The sequence below is a fragment of the Manis pentadactyla genome, chromosome 7 (assembly GCF_030020395.1).
Source record: "Manis pentadactyla isolate mManPen7 chromosome 7, mManPen7.hap1, whole genome shotgun sequence".
NCBI classification, from domain to species: Eukaryota; Metazoa; Chordata; class Mammalia; order Pholidota; family Manidae; genus Manis; species Manis pentadactyla.
In genome coordinates, this window is record NC_080025.1 from 61,163,624 (window position 1) to 61,182,847 (window position 19,224).

At 59.3% G+C, this 19,224-nt stretch overlaps 3 protein-coding genes across 3 annotated transcripts; all 3 read left to right on the forward strand.

The window, feature by feature from the left end:
• The first annotated feature begins 5,502 nt into the window (after positions 1-5,502).
• LOC118916004 (post-GPI attachment to proteins factor 6-like) lies at positions 5,503-10,706 on the forward strand. The gene is made up of 11 exons (XM_057504966.1): positions 5,503-5,510; positions 5,607-5,793; positions 5,943-6,018; positions 6,251-6,373; positions 6,880-7,055; positions 7,132-7,323; positions 7,526-7,653; positions 7,870-8,138; positions 8,231-8,547; positions 8,896-8,986; positions 10,595-10,706. Exons 1-11 carry the CDS (start codon positions 5,503-5,505, stop codon positions 10,648-10,650), a joined length of 1,623 nt encoding a protein of 540 aa, XP_057360949.1. The 3' UTR covers positions 10,651-10,706.
• A 712-nt stretch (positions 10,707-11,418) lies between these two features.
• LOC130684268 (post-GPI attachment to proteins factor 6-like) lies at positions 11,419-12,147 on the forward strand. The gene has a single exon (XM_057504438.1). The coding sequence runs from the start codon at positions 11,419-11,421 to the stop codon at positions 12,145-12,147; it is 729 nt and encodes a 242-aa protein (XP_057360421.1).
• Positions 12,148-13,564: 1,417 nt separating this feature from the next.
• Positions 13,565-16,386, forward strand: LOC118916002 (39S ribosomal protein L28, mitochondrial-like). Its single transcript, XM_036892496.2, is given in 6 exon segments — positions 13,565-13,720; positions 13,723-13,988; positions 14,734-14,886; positions 15,154-15,288; positions 15,386-15,472; positions 16,041-16,386. Coding segments are annotated over 6 exon segments (771 nt in total). The 5' UTR covers positions 13,565-13,707; the 3' UTR covers positions 16,158-16,386.
• Positions 16,387-19,224: the final 2,838 nt, after the last annotated feature.

Genomic DNA, 19,224 nt, shown 5'->3' on the forward strand with positions numbered 1-19,224 from the left:
AATCTAAAACTGTGCTAAACTCGTACAGTCTATTTCTTTTCTTTTTAAGTCACAGAGGACAGGCTGGATGGGAGGGACCGCCAGGGTGTCTGGGGCCTCCATCGCCCCTGCAGTACATGCAGGGCTGAGTGCAGCCGTTAGCTGAAAGGTAAGCAGTGGGAGCCAGATGCCAGCTGGCCCTAGGGTGCTGGAGCCATTGCCCTGCGGTGACCAGGAAGGGAAGAAGGAAGACAGGATGCTGAACAAGCCCAGAGGCAGCGGGAGGGCAAGGGCTGTGGGGGAAGAGGGAGCTGCCCAGGCCTTTCTTCTTTCTCCCCTGGTGGGTCCAGAGGCTCTGAAGGTGCCTCTAAAATCCAAGTGCTGCTGTTCAGCCTCTGATGATTTGGATAAAATTCCATTATAGTGGGTTTTGTTTGTTTTTGCTCACCTTTAAAATTTTTGTCCAAAGCAAACAATGATGCTCCCTGTGGCCAGACGCGGACAATCTGGGAGAAATGCTCCTCCCAGTCTGTTGGTCCCTCTTCTCTTGGTGGGGGGCAGCAGGCCCCTGGGCCTCACACGCACAGCGAGTGAGAGGATTGGAAGGTGTTCTGGGTTGGAATGGAATGTATTCATGTTGTACAGCAACTGGATTTCCCCCTTATAGATATTCTTCCAGAAGACCCACACACCATTCTTCCAGAAGACCCACACAGCCGTCTAAAAGTCCTGTAAACTTCATAGTGTATCTGCATAATAATGTCCCCACCCCGCCCCCCACAGAGCTCCCACACTCCTGCAACTACAAACATTTCTACAACCTTGTGTATGAGTTTTTGTCTTTGTTTTCTATTGCACTTTAATGTTGCCACAGAAACCTCAAAAGGCCAAGGCAGTCCGCGTTCCCACAGGAAGGACAAGGGCCCGCTGCCCGTGTCCTGAGAGCTGCATCACACCGCATCTCTTCTCATCTCTCCTGCAAAGGGCCTGTGTGTAGCCCGTGTCTGTTTTCCTTTGGGTTGTCTTGTTTTCAGTGTGTACATTTCCTTTCTCTCTTAGGTATATTAATCCTTTAACTTATGCACAGCACATGTTTTCTCCCATTTATCTTCTGACTTATAACTTCTAACCTGCTTTTTATACTTACATAACACTTTTTTTTAATGTATTTAAATTCTCCCTCAAGGTTCCCCAATTTCCTGCCCATCTTGCTAAGAAATTCTTTCCCATCGTTTTCCTAAGGAACATGTCCTAAGTTTCCTTTTATTATCTTTACCATTTTATTCTTGACAGTTGAGCATCTGATTTGTTTGGACGTTGTTTTTCTCTATGGTGGGGGGGAATAAGGGGAATACACAATGGTGCATATGCAGGCGCCTCTACACAAGGCTCTCCTGTTGCTGGCCTCAGTTTTCCACCTTCAAAATGAGAATGCCAAGGTAGGTCCTGGGTTTCTTTGCATTGCTACTGCTCTGTTATTTAGCAGAGGTTTCCAGACTCCAGTCTAGGGCCGTCTGTCCATCTACGAAGTTCACTAAGCCCCAGACAAGCAAGGGGGATCCATGGGAGGGCAGAGCTGGGACAGGACCCGCGGCCCCCTCCTACCCGGTGGTCAGCTTAGGGCACAAGAACCTCACACTGGGGCAGGAGGTGGGTGTTGGATGGTACAGTCCCCAGTGCTGACCACAACTGCTGTCCCCAGCATGGCTCTAAGTCAGCACAGGGCACTCAAGTACAGAAATGACCTCTGTCCCTAGAACCATGGCCCAGCCCTGCTGCCAGGGTGAGGGCCCAGCCTAGAGTCCAAAGGAGCAGAGGGTGTCCCTCAGGGTTTCACACCTTGGGCTTCCTTTCTCTGTAGGCCTCCACCCGTCCACCTTCAGTGGCCTTGCACACACTGGGTCAGCTTCTCCTCCCAGCCGAACCATAAACCCTCACCTCCTTGCCCCAGGAGCACAAAGTTCTGAAGGTGCTAACAGCTATAGACCCCTCCTTGCCATCCTCAGCCATCTGGTTCCCACCCCCAGGGTCAGTCAGCATAGCCTAATGCTGGATAGGATTTAGATGGGTGCAAATAAATTTGCTTTTGATTCTCTACAAAAGTGGTAGCTTTTTGAACACAACTGTCCTGCACTCTCCTTTCCTCAGTTAAAGCTACATCTGGCAGATCATTCCCAAGCAGTACACCGAGCTTCCTGTTACAGCTGCACTGTATCAGATTTCGAATCTCAGTGTGGGTGCCCGTGGTTAGAATGCACCATGACCAGTATGTGGGTGTGTGCTGTACTCGGTACGACTGTACACTTAGGCGGGCATCTCTGCAGGGAGAATGCACAGCTATGGGACACTAAAGCGAAGCTATGTGCTCTTGCCATTTCTGTACCTGAGTCCAGAGGTTTGTGGGAGGCTACGTTCATCCACTGCCCACTAAATATAGGAAGGTCTGTTGGCCCACAGTCTCGCCTGTGTGATCAAACTTGATTTGTGCAGCAAGTGTTAGGTGAAAACCAAAAAGGCCCCTGGGTGCTTTTCAATCTGCCTTTGTCTGAGGAAGAGTAGAGCCAGTTCCTGTTCGTTTGCATATCCTTTCCTGGAATCTCCTCGGGTCTCTTTGGAGAGTGGATATTTTCTTCTTGATTTGTAGGAGCTCTTTATTATAGGTCTGTGGGTAAAACTGTAACATTTCCAGAATATCTCACCTGGCTTTAGAACATGTGCATATCAATAGGCGTTCAGAGGTGGAAAGAAGTATGGCTTTCGGGCATTCGCATCATTCCTCGGGTGGAGAGAAGTTCATCTCCATATCAGTGGGTAATTACCTGGGCAAGGAGGGCTGATCTGTACCCGAGAAGTGAGGGGAGGGCTGGTTTTTGGAGTCTTCTGGAGCAGGAAACAAACGGCCCTAGACTGCAGTTTGTGAGCAATAAACGGATTTTAAACTTCATTTCTCCCTTTGACTGATTTCGGTTTTTAGAGGTATTTTGCACCGGGATTTCCTCTCCCCGGACTTATAGGTCTTATTAAGATTGGACCTTGGTTATACAAGTTGCAAGCATGTCCTCCCCGGCTTATGGCTTGTTTTTTGACTTTGCTTAGGAAGTTTTGCTCTGCAGAAAGCTTTGACTTTCACGTAACTGAATTTCTCAGTCTTGCCTCTGTTAGGCAGGAAAATGGATATGAGCGGGGTGGAAAGAGAACAAGGTCAGTAAAGCCCCCTAGAAAGGACTCAGTTAACCAGTTAAAACTAGAAATACAGAAAGACTCAGAGTTAATGAGTTAATCAGTTAAAGCTCAAAGTGTCAAGGAGCAACTTGGCCTTGAATGTTTGGATATTCCCCAGATACAGAGAAGTATCTGAGTACAGCCCATGTCTTCATTGTGTCAATTAGCTCATTGTAAGATTTACTCAAGCCTGCTAAAAGGCCCACCTATAAACAGCATAATAAAGACCAAGATCCCACCTTAAAGCCAAAATTGCATTTTGAAAAAAACCCAGGAGGTTTAGGAAGAAAGATTCTTGACGTACTCTTTAGCAAACAGGTAACTCTGCCCACCTTGGAGGAAGGGCAGACACAGTCTTGATTGATGAACTAATTTTGCAGAATTACCTAGAGGACTGATAAGAAACTTAATGTCTCATTGAGGATACCTGGGACCACTTAACAAGCACACACCCTAGCCATTTCTCCCATTCCTGAAAAATCCTTCATTAAAAGGGGGAACCCTCAACATTTCAGGGCGCTCCTCTCTCTCTCTCTCTCGGAGGTCAGAGGTAGCCTGCGGTTCTTTCTAAGTAACTTTAAATAAAACTTTTATTCTGCTTCACTACTGTGTCTTTGCCCTTCAATTCCGCCAGCGGGGACAAGAACCGAGGAAAATACACAGCGTCTCTGCCCCAACACCTCGAAAGCCTTCCGGGTTTTGGATCATACTTAGAATTGCCTTCTCTTTCCCAAGACTGAAAAAGTTCCCCCACGTTTACTTGTAGTCCCTTGACCGTTTGCATTTCACACTTAAATCCTTAAGTGTAAGGCTTGCAATCTATCTGTTTGCAATCTGTCCCGGTGTAAAGGGTGAGCGTGCCAGATTTCCACTTGTACCGCAGGAGCCTTCTCATCTTTCCCTAAGTGTGTTCTCTACACACACTCGTCCCGGTTTTGTGGTTGAATAAAGGACCGGGAGGCCGGGCCGGAGGGTCCAGCACTGGGAGCGGCACGGGCAAGTCTCCGCTAGAACCCGCCGGGCGCTGACAGCGCCCCGTTACGCACTCCAGACCCACCATCCAGAGACCCCGCAGACCCTCGCGTCCCGCGAACCCCCGGCGCCTCCGGGACGCAGGTGGGAAGCTGTGCGCGCGTTCCGCCCCCTCGGACCTCCGGCGCCTGCCGACCCCCGCCCCACCGGCCTGCCTCGGTTCCCCGGTCCCCGCGTCCTGCCGACCGCCCCCTACCCGCGCGGCCGCAGGTCCGTCCTCGGCCTCCCTCCGGCCGATCTCCTCCCCGGGCCCCCGCGGCAGCCCCGTCCGCGGCCGCCTCCAGCGGGGCGGTGCCTCGCGGCGGGAGTGCCCGGGGCGCCGGGCGGGTGGGTAGCGCCAGGTCGAGTGCGGAGCCAAGGGCCGCGCCGGGACCCGGGCTGGGGGCGCTGCTGCTGTTCGCGTGGCCCCCGCCCGCCGCAGGCGACAGCGGCGAGAGCGGTGGGCGCGCGGCCGGGCGCCCTCCCGGGGACGGTGACTCGCCCGCGGGCACCTGCGCGCTCACCGGCGCCGGGCTGGGGGCTCAGGGCGTCCCTCGTGAGAGCTCGCGTCGAGGTGGCTGGGGAGTAGCGGACGACGGCGCCCCCTCCTCTGCCCCCAGGGCCGGGTTCCGCGGTCGGGACCCTTGGCACTTGCCCTCCCTTCTCTACTTCTCTCAGCGCTTTCAGGTCGGTCACGGCCATTACGCGCCCTTACTTGGAGGTGAAGAGGCCCACGGGGGTCCTTGGGGACTCAAGTGGGGCTCCGGATGCCAGGCCAGCCGGAATGAAGGATGAGGCAGTGGCATTCCAGGGCCCCCAGCTGTTCTGGGAGAGGGGCAGAGTGGGGAGAAAGCGGCCGGAGCGGGGGCTCAGGTGGGACTGGGACGTCAGAAGGCCTTGCCCCTCTCAAGTCAGTGGGCTGGGTGCCAGCTGGCTGGCTGTTTCCCTAAGGCCCCCTGCTTCTGAGGAGGGAATGGGGGAGACGGCGCTGCCCCAGCAACAAGCATTTTTAGGTTTTTTTGGTCCCTGTCATCATGTTATCCCAGGGGCTGCAGCAGCCTTAGTTCGGCACTGAGGCCACACCTGGTGGATCGGACCTGGTAGCCAGCGGACACCTGGAATGCTGCCCAGCACCCCCATGCCTGGCTCTAGTGGAGCTCAGACTGGCTTTGGGAGTGGGTTGTATCTTTTCTCAGCGTGCATCCATGGGAGGTTCAGGAGGTTGGCAGGAGAGCCAGCTATTCACCTGGCTCCCTTACCTGCTCACGTGGAGGGGCACCAGTCTTAGCGATGGCGTGGTATGAGCTTCCAGTCTTCCTGTGGGCAGAGAGGCACCCAGCTTGGAGGAAAATGAGGCCATAGCCTGCTGTGTCCCCGTGTATTTCTTCTGGAAGCACTTTAACATCCATTAACCTTGGAGGGAGGGTCACCACCTTGGATAACTCATCAGGAAGCTCGGACGCAGAGAGGGTAATGGGTATCCACAGTCATGGGCACGAGGCTGAGCTGGCGCAGGGGCTGGGCTCCCTCCATGCAGCCCAAGCACCTCACAGCCAGTCCCTGGGCCTAGTCAGGCACCCGGTGTGTGTGGGGGAGAGGGGGCACAGAGAGCGCTCAGAGTGTACCTGTTCAGTGGGCACCCTCACCCACCCGTGTGGCAGGTGATTACACTGTGGGGCTTGGGCACGTGTGCCAGGGGAGGTTGTGCCCTGGTTGGTGGACACTTCCAGGAGGGGTCTAATCCGGATGGGGCCTCAGGCCTCTGTGAAGACCCAGAGCTGGTTGGAAAGGCTGCTGTGATGGGGGGTGAGCAGAGTGCCAGCTTTGGGAGGTGTAGGGCTCAGGGGCCGGAGAGGCGCTGAAGGACCCCTTCACGCAGGAGCCCCACCCTGGGCCTCTGCACGTGCCCACCGAAGCACGGGTGGCCTGCCCTCCAGCCTGAGGTCCCTCCCCCTGGGATCTCTGCCTGCCACCTCTCTGGGCGAGAGGGCTTAGGCTCCAGTCCCGCTGTGCCCCAAGCTGTCGTGGGCCTGAGCAGGTGGTCAGCCTCTAGATCAGAGGCCCCTGGCCTCTCAGGGGGGCCAAGAGCATGGAGCACAGCCCACAGCTGGGAGCCTCCGAGGAGGAGGGGCTGTCTTGGTGTCTGGCACCCAGGGCAGAGGTGAGGAGGGGTGGGGCTCCCCATCACCTCCCGTGTCCGTCAGCCTCATCTCTGGGCTGCAGTGTGAGGGAGACCCTGAGTAGCGTGCAGGAGAGACTGGTTCCCACTGAGGGCGGTCCTCTGCTGTAAGGTCTGAGGCATTTGGGGTCACCTATGCTGGGGTGCTGCCGTGATAAGGCCCGAGGTGGGCTATGGGCAATCTGGACAGAGGTGGCAGGGAGCAGGCCCAGGGTATGAGCCTGTGACGAGATGGAAGTGGGGGTAGAGGGACTTGGAAAGGTGACGGAAGTAGTCTTTCATGTGTGGAAATTGAGCAGGAATGTGATTCCCCAGGGAAAACTTGAGTCCTGGGCCCTGCCAGGCCAGACACAACTGCCAGGGGCTGGAGGAGGCAGCAGCCTGGCCGATGTCCCAGGGGCTGCAGACCCACCCAGCATGGCTCCTTGGGCTTTCTCTCTGGGGCCAGGGCAGTGCCCCACCTGGCTGACAGCACCTTCTCCCCGCAGGTGTCAGGCTGGTATCCGAGCAGTTCCTGCAGTCCCTGCATAAGCTGTCTTTCTACAGCTGGTATGGCAGCGCCAGGCTCTTCCAATTCCACGTGCCCCCAGACACCATGCTGCTGTGCTGCCTGTTCCACGTGTCACGGGGAGGCAGCCCCGTGTGCCAACGTGGCGATCATCGTGTAAGTGCCCACCACCCGCCCACCCTCGCCGACCCAAGGCCCACATCTAATGCCTACGCTGCTCTCCCTGCTCCAGGTATTCTGCTACGGCGCCCTTCCGGTCATCAGCCCCCTGGGCACCAGCTTCCCTAACAATACCTCTGTGCAGCCATCCTTCCTCCTCAAGATGCTGGAGAGCAATGCCTCTGTGAACATCTCCCACCCTGCGCCCGGGGACTGGTTTGTGGCTGCCCACCTGTCCCCTTCATCCCAGAAGATTGAGGTGAAGGTGAGGAGGGTTGCCGCCCACGTAGAAGGGGCAGGACCCCTCAGTGCAGGAATGTCTGTCCTTGGCAGTTACGTCCTCAGAGCAGGCCTCGCTCTAGGCTGCCCTGCCCAGTCCTACCCACCCCAGCCCGCTCCTCTGGGCTCTCTACCCAACTCCCCCACACATCTGCATTCTTTTCCCCCACCACTCATTCTTTCCCTAGGGCTTTGCTCCCACCTGTGCCTACGTCTTCCAGCCGGACATGCTGGTCGTGAGGGTGGTGGAGGTCTCCATTCTGGAGCCAGATGTGCCCCTTCTGCAGAGCCTCCTCACCCACCCCAGCTGCCTCAAGTGAGTGGCAGCCCTTGGGGGAGGCCCAGCCTCTGGCTTGGTGGAGGGGGTGGGCCTGGTGTTTGTTGTCCCTGTGCTGGTAAGAAAGCCAGGGACTTGGGCCTCAGGGTTGTGCTGGGAAGTGGGGCCTCTTTGGCCACCACCCTGAGTGCGAACCACGTGGGAAGGTTGGTGGAAGCTACTGAACCTAAACCAGGCCATACCCCTTGGCCACAGAATCTTCATCCCTGAGTACACCCAGGAATTGCGTCTGGAGCTAAAGGGCTGTGTGTCCAACGGGAGCCTGGGCTGCCCCGTGCACCTCATCGTGGGCTCGGCCACCCTGCCCAGCACCTTCCAGAAGGTGCTGGCCTGCCCTGGCCCCACTGGCACCTGCCACCTGCTGCTGCCCTCGCTGCCCTGGGGCAGGTGGATCCAAGTGACAGCCAAGAGCCTGGGGGGGCCCCTGGTGTCCATGGCATTCAGCATCGTGGCTGCCCTCACAGGTGAGTTGTGCAGGGAGGGCAGGCTAGGAAGTCTTGCACCCTGCCCTTGACCCCCATGCCTCCCTCTGGCTGATCCCTGGTGCTCTCGTCAGCCTGTAGGCCAAAGACCATGACCTCGCGGCACCTTCAGTGCAGCCCGAGACAGAGCCGCAACGCCTCCGCTCGCCTGCTGCCCCTGAGCCTCGGCCACCAGGACCCAGGCGGGAGCCACGGGCTGGGCAGTGGCTCCTTCTGCCAAACGAGCTACCCTGTTGTGCGGGAAGACCTGGATGTGGTGTCTGTGTGGTTACGGCCCCTGGACAGGGTCTCCGTGCTGGTGCAGTCGGGCATGCCCTCGGTGATGCGGCTGTACCTCGACACAGGCATGGACGGTGGGGGCTCCCTCACCGTCTCCCTGCAGGCCAATGTGGTAGCTCCCTGTGACCTGGCTCAGCTGGGGCGCAGGCCTTTCCGCCAGCTTTGGCATGGAAGTGGGGTCAGGGGGCCCTTCAGGAAACAAAGGGTCCCCAGCCAGCTTGGACATGCTAAGGGGCTCTGTCTGAGGAAGGGGAGGCCTACTCCCCATGGTAGCATGGGCCCAGGGCTGTGCCTGCGGATGCTGCTGGGGGCTGTGTGTCTGTAGACCTGGAACCCTGGGCCAGTGCAGCCACAGAGAAGGGCACTGCATGCCAGACTGAGTGGGAGCTTCAGGTGATATTGGTCCTGCCTGACTGGTGGCCGACCTGGGCTCGGGCTGACCCTGCACGGCCCCTGCCAGACCGCATTTGCCAACAACACCCTGGTAGTGATCTGCGTGAACGCCACCACCCCCTTCCTCAGCCTCACCACCTCGCTCAACTGCACCACAGGTATGGCGCGCGGCACTGCACCCGCCACCCACTAGCCCCTGGCTGCCCTGACCAGGCCTTCCCACCCCTGCAGCCTTCTTCCAGGACTACCCCCTGTCTCTGAGCCCCTCATCTCACAAGGCCACCCTCATCATCTCCTACCCAGAGACAGACAGCTGGTACCTCTCCCTGCAGCTCGTGTGCCCTGAGGGTCCTGGGTGAACAAACCTGGGGCTGGAGGGAGGACATTTAGGGCTGCCAGTGGGGGACAGGCAGCAGAAGGCTGAAACATTGCCTTCAGGACCAGGGGCGAGGCCACCCGCTTCGAGTCTTTGAGTGCCCCATCTTCCTGCAGGGTCACTTGCCCTCTGGGAATCAGGAGAGATCCCCTTCCTCACCTGGCCACCCCTCCTGCCAGCACACAGGAAGGAGGACTAGCCTAGGATACAGCCCTGGGCAGACTAGGACTTGGGGCCGTGCAAGAGGAAAAGGGCATCATGGCCTCGGCAGATCTCATGGCCACTGTCCTCCAGGGCTTAGAGCCTGGGGGCCTCAGTTCTGGGTTCATGTGTCCAAGAGCCTGGCGGGGGCTCTGGCAGGGGACGGGCCAGCAGACCGCAGTGGCCTTCCCGGGGTCCTTTCTCGCAGGGAGTGTGAGCAGGCTCTGGTCTCGGTGGAAACCACCTCGTACTTGGTGCCCTGCCTGAGTGACTGCAGGCCCTATGGCTGGTGCCTCCTTCTGCGCAGACACAGCTACCTGTATGCAGGCTGCAGCTGGAAGCCAGGTGAAGGCCAGGCCCCCAGATACTCCTGCCCGTGGCTTCCCAGCCTCCAAGGACTCTGCCAAGGCTGGGAACCACTTCTGCAGCAAGGGCAGATGTCCCTTCCCCACCCCTCTCTGTTCCAGACAAGCACAGAGGTGACTGAGATGACTTCACCTCTTGACCTTGGCCTTCTCTGCCCACACCTGTGTGCTGCCTGTGTGCCCACACCTTCCCCATACCTGTCTATGCCTGCTGCCCACACCTGCCATCACCTGCCCACACATGCCCCATACCTGCCCTCACCTACTTCACCTGTCCAAAAATGCCCATGGCTGCCCATAGCTCCTCTCATCTACCCACACATGTCCCATACCTGTCTTATAACTGCCCACATCTGCTCATACCTGCCCTATACCTGTCTACACCTGCCCACACCTGCCCTATACCTGTCTGCATCTGTCCACACTGGCCTACATCTACCCACACATGTTCCACACCTGTCCGGACCTGTCCCAGCCTGTTCCTGAGAGAAGGGCTTCTCTGCAGGGCACTGGGTGAGGAGCAGGCCCTGAGGTTCAGAGAGCCCGGCCTCATCCCCCTTGGTGTAACATTGGCCACAGGCTGGCATGGGTGGAGCTGCACAGACAGGAGCACAGCCCAGACGGGAGGCCAGCAGAGGCCAGCTGCACCCCTGCTCACCCCAGCAGCCTCATGCCCCTGGCTCCCATCGCTGTGTCCACGCACCGCTCCCTCCCAGTGGAGGCCTCCGTCTATGCCGGCACCATGTTCTTCTCCATGGTGGGCCTCTCCTCTGCTGTGGGAAGGGCGGGGAGGTCTGCGCCATGTTCACCTCCCTTCCTTGCAGTTCTGCCACGCCTGCGACCAGCCTGGGGATGTGGTGCTGTGCATCCTCAGCTATGACACGCTGCAGTGCTGCGACTTCTTGGGCTCTGGAGTATCCATCTGGGTCACCATCCTCTGCATGGCACGGCTGAAGGCAGCCCTGAAATATGTGAGTGTGCTCCCATTCCCCGGGACTGGGCTCTGGGGGAGCAGAGGACCTACGTGCAGCACGTCGTGGGACAGACCAGAAGGAGGGTGTGCTGCTGCTCGCGGAAGCCCACTGGAAGGAGCTACTTTCAGATATCAAGGCACTGTGCTGGCAGGTTGGAGGGGCCAGGACAGGAAGGTGGTGGGCAGGGTTAGATAAGGCCCAGCCTGTCTCTCCTGGGGCCCCATTTGGTGAGAAGGCCTCACCCGAGGCCAGAAGTCCCCGAGAGGCTGTCAGTTACGCTCCTGGAATCCCTGGTGCCAGGGGCACTGTGGGGACTTTTCTGCCAATCCAGGCCTGGCTACTGAAGATGCATGCCTGGTGCCCTGCTGGGCCAAGTTTTGCCTCAGAAACTCACCTGTGGATGGTTCAGGGCGCTATGGCTCCCAGCCGCGCAGGAGCTGGGGGAGGCGCACCTTCTTCCCAGTCAGTAGAGCAGGACAACATGTGCCAGCAGTTCCGAGGTGGGGGGCAGAAAATGCTGGGGGCAATGGGGACAGCAAGATGACCTGCATGACCAGGCCACCTGCTCCTGTTGGACCTTGGGGCTTCACTGATGAACCTGGGCTCCTGCGACCCTGTGGCTGTCCCTGTGTCTTGCCCAGGTTCTGTTTCTTCTGGGCACGCTGGTGTTTGCCATGTCCTTGCAGCTGAACCGCAGGGGCACCTGGAACATGATGGGGCCTTGTTTGTTTGCCTTTGCAGTCATGGCCACCATGTGGGTAAGGAGCTGGTGCAGCCTCATGCTCCTGGCCCACACCCCTTCCCTGGTGACTGGGGTGGGGGCATGGTCTCTCCACTCTGTGGGAGGACAGAGCTCAGCCCCTCACTCTGGCCACGCCTCTCACCCTGGGCCTGAGTCCTGCACACCTGCTGATGCCACAGGTGGCCCCCTTGGGGCCCAGCGTGCCTCATGCCTGAGGACCCCTCAGGTCTTTGTGCCAGTGAGTCCTCTCCAAGCAGCCCACACCTGTGGTCCCCTGCTCGGGCCTGGGCAGGCTAGGAGTTGTAGCCACTCCTGCCCAACCCTCCCACCATGCTCATGTGGTGATTTTCTCCAGGTATACTGCTGTGGGCACAGGCGCCACTGCTACCCTACCTCCTGGCAGCGCTGGGCCTTCTGCCTCCTGCCTGGCTTCAGCATGGCTGTTGTGGCCGTTGCCATCTATACCTCTATGACCACCAGTGACAACTACTACTACACCCACAGCATCTGGCACATGCTCCTGGCAGGGGGTGCCACCTTCCTGCTGCCGCAGAGGGATGCGCACACCAAGCCCTGGGCCTGTTCGCAGAAGCTCCCCTGTCACTATCAGATCTGCAGGAACCACCAGGAGGAGCTGTACCGTGGTGACGTGACAGGGTAGTGGCAGCTCTCAGGATGACCTCTCCAATCAGGGGCAGGACTAAGGGAGCGGGACCCCGTGCAGATCAATTTCCAGCTGAAAAAAATTGCCCTGCACACCTGTTTGCTTCCTCCTCCTGAGGAGAGAACCGCATGCCCCAGCTCCCCTGTGCCCACTGCCTGGCTGTTGCGGTCCCCCTGCGGGTCCTAGCTGGTGTTTGCAGCGGCCCCTGGGCCTGGGCCTGGCTGCCTGGAGAACACAATTACCGTGTGGGGAAGGCTGTGTGTTCTGACCAGGGGATGGTTGGAGATGTGGGGAAAGATCCTGCCAAGGCTGTGATTGACCCAGAGGGACAGAGGAGGCCTTAGCCCACCTTCCACAGGTCCCCACTGCTAAGGCTGGGGACTGTGCCCTCCCTGCATCCCTGGCTCCGACCACTGTGTGCCCCTGAATGCCAGCCTGCCTCAGGCTTGGGGGTGTCCCCACGCTGATGCGGTTGCTGTAGGGAGAGGTGACTACAATCACCAGGAATGGGGCCTGGGGTACGCAGAGGCCAGATGCCGTGAGACTAGGAGCAGCTGGCTTCTGGTCCAGCCCCGCCCCTCTCCTCCCTTCGGAGCTACAGGCCCCCAAGAAGAGCTTCCTGTGGAGAGGGCTGCCTAGCTGCCCTGGCTCTGGGGGTGCCGGCACCACAGGCTCCCCCTTGCCCCAACCTTGTGTCTGCACCCACTCTGGGACCCAGGGCCCTTGTATGGGGAGCATACTCTTCAGCTGCCCCCGGAGAGAAGGGGATGGCCGCTGCCCTGCACTGGTCCGACCCTCATTTGGGGAGCAGGCATCTGCGGACCTGGCCCAGCCTCTCTTTCCTCTGTGGGGGAAGCAGGGTAAAAGAGATGAAACTGCCCCAGGAGCAGTGACCCACCCTCCCTAAGGCGCCAAGGCAGGGCCGCTGCCTGTGGGATGGGTGCTGGGCGGGGCCGTGGGAAGCTGGGGAGCAGGGTCGGCTTGCAGCCCTCCCACCTTCTGGTCTAGGGGCATCCCTACTGTGTCCTGTCCAGTTGTGGCCTCCACTGGCTCTGATTTCGCTGTGATTGGTGAATATTCTACATTGATATTTCAAGGCAAATGGGCTACCTTGCTGTCTGCGCCTCCGGGAGGAGGTGGGTGGGAGTGAGGGGGGGGATCCTGCCCAGGGGGGATCCCGCCCCGCCCAGGTTGCAGCTCGCGGGAGATGCGGCCGCACTTGCAGACGGTGCCTGGCGGTGCCGCCGTGTCTGTAGGTCGTTTTCCACGGTCCCTAAAGATGGAAGAAAAGAGGGCGGGACGAGGGTTAGACGGACGGGTGTCGCAGCCAGTCAGCGGGGGGTAGAGCGTGGGATTTCCGGTTCCGGCGCCGCACGGATCTTGGGAGGTAGGCTCCGCGGCTCGGCGCCCGGCCGAATCGAGTGGGGTACCTGGCTTCTGCCAGGGCCAAGCCGGGGAGCTGGGTTTGGTCGCACGGGGTTCGAGGACTGGGTCGGGTCTGGCTGGGCTGCGGCGTGACGGCGGCCCCCGCCCCTGCCTCTCTCCAGGCGCGTCGCGATGCCCCTGCACAAGGTCCCGCCCACCAGTGGAAGCAGCTCCTGCTGCGCGAGGGCTTGTGCTCCCGCCTGCCCAGCCACTACCTACGCTCCCTGGAGGAGGCGCGGACGCCCACGCCCGTGCACTACAGGCCGCACGGGGCCAAGTTCAAGATCAGTCCCAAGAACGGGCAGCGGGAGCGCGTGGAGGACGTGCCCATTCCCATTTACCATCCCCCGGAGTCCCAGCTGGGGCTGTGGGGCGGCGAGGGCTGGATCCTGGGCCACAGATACAACGACAAGGTGGGTGATCTGGGGTTTGCTGCTCTGGTCTCCCTGCTGGGCACGAGAGCTGACAGGACAGGACAGTCTGGGGAACGTGCTGTTAAGTAGAGTTATAGTTTGGGCAAGTACTGCTCCATGTGAAAACAGCTGGGCACTCTGAGACAGGTGGTCCATATGGGAAACAGTCAGTGCAGAGGCCCTGGGGTGGTTGCCCAGATCAAGTGTAAGGATGGGGAGGAGGCCTGTGTATTGAGGGGAGGTAGAAGAGGTGAGGTCTGGGTCACCTGTCAGCCTTGAGCACCACAGTTTGCCTTGCCTGCTTCTCATAACCCAAGGCTGGCACTGCCACTTTCCCGCTGCACGTAGGAGGGCTGAGAGACTGACCCAGGCCAGGCCTCCTGAGACTACCCATCACGCCGGTAACCCTAACCCTAACCCTAACCCTAACCCTCTGGGCTGTCTCTGGTGGGAACCCTGGAGGGGGCTGCTCAGTCTCTGGGAGAGGCTGGTGTCTCCCTTTGCCTTTGGCCCCTAGGTCCCTAGTGTAGGATGTGATGACCTATAGATGATGGTGTGGTATGTCTGGAACACACACCAGCTACTGGGAGGATCTGGGGGTACTAGGCTGGCTGAGGAGCAGCTGACCTCTTGGTGGGCAGTCAAGTCCACAGGTGGGGGCTGGTCCACCCAGCTCCATGTCCCAGGCCTCACGAGGGTGCCCCGAGCCCTTGGGCCTGTAGGCACACAGTCTGTCTCTCCGCAGCTGTCCAAGAGGGTGAAGAAGGTGTGGAAGCCACAGCTGTTTCAGCGTGAGCTCCACAGTGAAATCCTGGACGCAACCTTCAGTGTGACTGTGACCATGAGGACCCTGGATCTCATTGATGAGGCCTATGGGTTTGACTTCTACATCCTCAAGGCAAGTGGGGCATGCCAGACAGCACACAGTGGGTCCTCGTGGGCAGGCTCAGTGGGCACACTGATGTCTGGGGTGGAGGGTCACTCAGTGAGAGCAGCTGTCTCCTCCCATACGCTTAGGCTGTCTTCTGTTCTGGCCTGGGGGCTGGGGCTGCCCACCTGGCCCATTGCCCTGCCAGGCTGGCCTAAGGCCCACCCAATGCTGGGGACGGGCAGGGGAGCGGGGCCCTACTGGCGATTCCTGGTCCCATGCGTAGCCTCCTACCAGACCCCAAAGGAAGACCTGTGCTCCAAGTTCGGGATGGACCTGAAGCAAGGTATGCTGCTGCGGCTTGCCCAATGGGACCCAGAGCTGCACCCAGAGGACCCTGAGAGGAGGGCAGCCATCTATGACAAGTACAAGGTGAGGGCTTTGTCCTGTGCTTCCTGCTCTGCGTGGGCCCCCTAGCGCCCCCACCCCTGCCCCCGCCTCACTGTGCCCCCCGTCTCTGCCTGCCCAGGAGTTTGTCATCCCAGAGGCAGAGGCTGAGTGGGTTGGCCTGACACTGGACGAGGCTGTGGAGAAGCAGCGGCTTCTGGAGGAGAAGGTGAGCATGTGCGAGCCCCTGCTGCCCTGCCCTCTCAGGGGTGGGCCCAGCGCCAAGCCCTGCAGACAGAAGGGAGGGGCCACAGCGCCGGTGGGCTCCAGGTGGCATGTTCTCTCCCATTAGGGTCTTGATCCTCTGTGCCAGCTTCATAAGTTCATGAACAGAAAGACTTGGTGAAAAGAGCTGGATTTTTACACCATTGGTTTATTTGGCTGTCCAGGGTCCCTAGAAGAGTCTGGGGTCTGTGGTAGCTTCTGGGACAGGGAACCCACCTATGACATAGCAACCGCAATCCATGTTTCTTCTGCTTGTTTTTCTGCCACCATAGTATCCCAAGGCAGGAACTCCAGGGGCAGGTGCCTGGTCCCTGTGTCCCCATGAGAAGGTGGCCCCTGTCTCACAGACAGGTTACTGCCCTCTGGGCTGGGGGCTGGGGGTGGCAAAGAGTTTGGTCTGTTGTCAAGCCTGGGGGACCTGGTCCTCTCAGGCCTCATCCCACTGTTTGGACAGCAGCAGCTGGATTCCCACCTTTCTCAGGGCTCTTCACTGACCTGTCTTGTCCCTGTAGGACCCTGTTCCTCTGTTCAAGGTCTACATGGAGGAGCTGATCGAGCAGCTTCAGCAGCAGGCGCTGTCTGAGCCAGCGGTGGTGCAGAAGAGCCAGCGGGAAGTGGCCACGCAGTGACCCGTTCCTGACAGCCAGGCTCAGCACCCCCTTCAGCTCCATGGGCACAGAGCCTGGCATGGTGGCGAGAGCACCCCCTTCCTGTGTGTGCTCCTGGGTGGAGTGGGCTTTGTGGAGGCCCTGATGACTCCCAGAGGCCTGAGGGAGCTCTCTCCCCACCCAGGCAAAGGCCCAGAGAGGCAGGGCCACCGTACTTGGTGGGGGCAGTGCAATTAAAGTCTGAGCCAGACTGTGTGTGTGCTGCCCTGCTTGGAGGACCGGGGTTCTCCCTGCAGCCTCTGACCCCCTGACTCCCTGCCCCAGAGCCCCAGGATGTGGCTGCGGTGGGTGGTGGTCCCAGCTCAGTTGGGAGCCAGGGTTTTGTTGTGCTTTCCTCGCCTCTGGGAGAGAGCCCAGCATGGCTGAAGGCATCCGCGATAGAGCAAGAGGCGCTTGCCCCCTCCCCATCGCATGTCCCTGCCTGCGTGCATGTGTTCTCCAGAGCAGGCGGGGAGGCGGTGGCCTGGCTTTGGGGGTGACAGGGATGTACCCCCACCAGCTCCGGAAGGCTGTGCTGGTGGCAGCGTCTGTGAGGAAAGCCTTGAATTGGGAGCTTCGGTCAGTACTGCTCTGTCTCTGTCACATAGTAGGCAGTGTGGCCTGTGGTCTGGCTGTGCCTTCCTTGGCTGACCCATACTTGATGCCAGGTAGGGATGTGGCTCCCAGTGAGAGGCTGGGCCAGGTACCCTGAGGCTTCTCCTACTCTGTGATTTGGGGGTGCCTTGACCTGACCCTTACCTGGAAGTACTGAGCTTTGAGACCATATCAGGTCTTTTTGGGGTGTTCAGGAGGGTTCCCCTGACTTGGTCCTGGCAACTGACTGAGGGGCACCAGGCTTCCCTGAGGGGTGCTGTCAGTGGGGACATCTGGGCTTGTCCATGGGGATGCAGCTGTAGGGGCACAGCCATGGGAGGGCCCCAAGACCCCATGGCTCATGAGGTGGCTATGGAGGGTTTGGGGCCTGCCCTGGAGGGAGTGACACTGAGGTATCTGTTTACAGCTGGGAAACCCTGTCACCAGTCCCAAACTCCTTTGGGAGCACCTCTGGATCCCACGTGTCTTGATGATCTAAAGACAAGTGTTTCCCCACACAATGTCCTAACTTTGTGAAGAGTTTTTAATTAAAAATTTTTTTACCAAAAGCTGCCAATGAGAGAGCAGGGGCTGTGGCAGTCCTGCACGATGTAGCCCAGGTGTCCCCACCAAGGCCTCAGCTCCAACCAGTTGGGCCGTGTTCTGGACAGGCCAGCCTTCCCAGAAGCCACACTGTAGTTCCCGTTGTCAGCCCTGCGCTAAATCAGACTGATCCCTTTGCAGCCTCTCGGCCTGTTCCCTCGGTCGTACCTGCAGTGTGCACCCAGGATGTCCCCAGGAGATTGATCTTGGCTCTTGGGCACCCCTTGCTGAGCTTTTCCATTCCAACTAAGGCCACAGGTCAAGGGGCACTCTTGGCAGGACCTGTGGGGTTCATGTATTGGATTCCTAGGGTTGGAGCAGGAGAGGGTGGGGGTGGGGGTGCTCTGGGCCTTCGTCTCCATACCAGCAGTAGTGGGCCTGGTTGGAGACTGAGTCCCAGCTTGCACTGGCTCTGCTCCCCCAGTGCCCAAGGCTGCTGGCGAGCAGGAGCTCAGCATGGCCTCAGCGGATCATTCACATACTTGTAATTCGAGTGGGGCTCAGGTGGCCTTTGCCCTGAGTGCTTTTCTGGCAGGGGCAGTGTGAGTTTCATCAAATTTTCACAAACATCCTCGATTCAGAAAAGGTTAAGTGCTCTGTGACACCCCAAAACCCAGGTCTGGGACAGGCCTCTGCAAGCTGGATCCAGCATAATATTCACCTTGTGGGGTGTGGGGGTGGGGACAGGGACACAGGACTGTGCAGAGAGCCAGGGTCTGTGTTGTGGGAGCCTGGATGGCCACATGTTCCTGCCCTCCACGCACACCTTCTCCAGGGCTGTGGGCCCAGCAAAACTTCAAAAGCCTGGATTGCGGGTTAGGGTTGTGCTGACCAAGGTCAAACCCTCCCAGGCCAGGGCTGCCCTGACTAGCTCACAGTAGGTGAAGGCCATGCCCCTGTCCCTGCACCAGCTAGGCTGCATTCCCCAAACCTCCAGGGGCCCTCAGGGGCAAACCCCCCTCCTTCTCCATATGTCCCCATGAGATTGGCTGAATGTTTCCATGACAACAGCTCAACCTGTTAGCTTCAATGGGAATGGCTGTAGCTATGGACTCTGGAGGGGTCCCTTGGGACCAGGGCAGTAGAGGACCCTGGCAAGTATGGTGTCCTGAGGCCTTGTGTCCATTGTCTTGTTCCAATGCCGCTGAGTCCCAGGAAGGGCATCAGGATCCCGTCTAGAGATGGCACAACATGACAGGAAAGGTGGGGCCCAGTCCAGGGCTTTGTTCTTGTTCCTGACCCCTCGCCCTGAGTCTTACCTGAGTACTGCCCAGGTGTGCACTGACTGTAGGAAGGGGTGGGTGAAAAGAGCAATCAAGTTCCAGGCCCCTGCACCCCTGCCTTGCAACCTGTCAGGGTGCTAAGGTCCCAGGGGAACATGGTGAGGCCCACCCATGTGCACTGCCTTTCCCTCAGCTTGTGCTTGGACTCCATCTCCACCTTCACCACCCACCACCACCCTGCGAGCCCCTCCCCAGCCCCCGGGCTGGAGGCTGGACCAGGTGCACCCTCTGCTGCAGCACACGGGAGCCCTCCCCAAGCTTACCTGAGCCCCAGGCGGGGCCCCTGCCTCTGGACCTTCCCAGCACCCCAGCTGACCCAGGCTGGTCCCCACCCACACCTGTCTGCTAGTGGCAGCCAGCATGGCAGGGGAGCCCTTGTGACCGGGCTGTTTGGGGTGGGTCCGGGCCAGTGTGAAGAATTCTGTGGCCAAGTCTTGGGGTGGCTGGGCAGCATCTGCCCTTGGCTCTGGGCCCGGCCAGGCCTGCCCTGCCCTGAGTCTGGCTCCCAGGTCCTTCCGGCCTTGGCAGTGGCCTCCCCAGTAGGCCCTAGGCCCACCCCAGGCCTGTCC

Excerpts from the sequence above, each read along its gene's own strand:
- LOC118916004 (XM_057504966.1), top strand. Across the intron at positions 6,374-6,879 it reads GTCTGGCACCCAGGGCAGAG|GTGTCAGGCTGGTATCCGAG; the intron begins GTGAGGAGGGGT and ends TTCTCCCCGCAG. Across the intron at positions 7,056-7,131 it reads GCCAACGTGGCGATCATCGT|GTATTCTGCTACGGCGCCCT; the intron begins GTAAGTGCCCAC and ends TCCCTGCTCCAG.
- LOC130684268 (XM_057504438.1), top strand. The coding sequence starts at position 11,419 with ATGTCCTTGCAGCTGAACCGCAGGGGCACCTGGAACATGATGGGGCCT.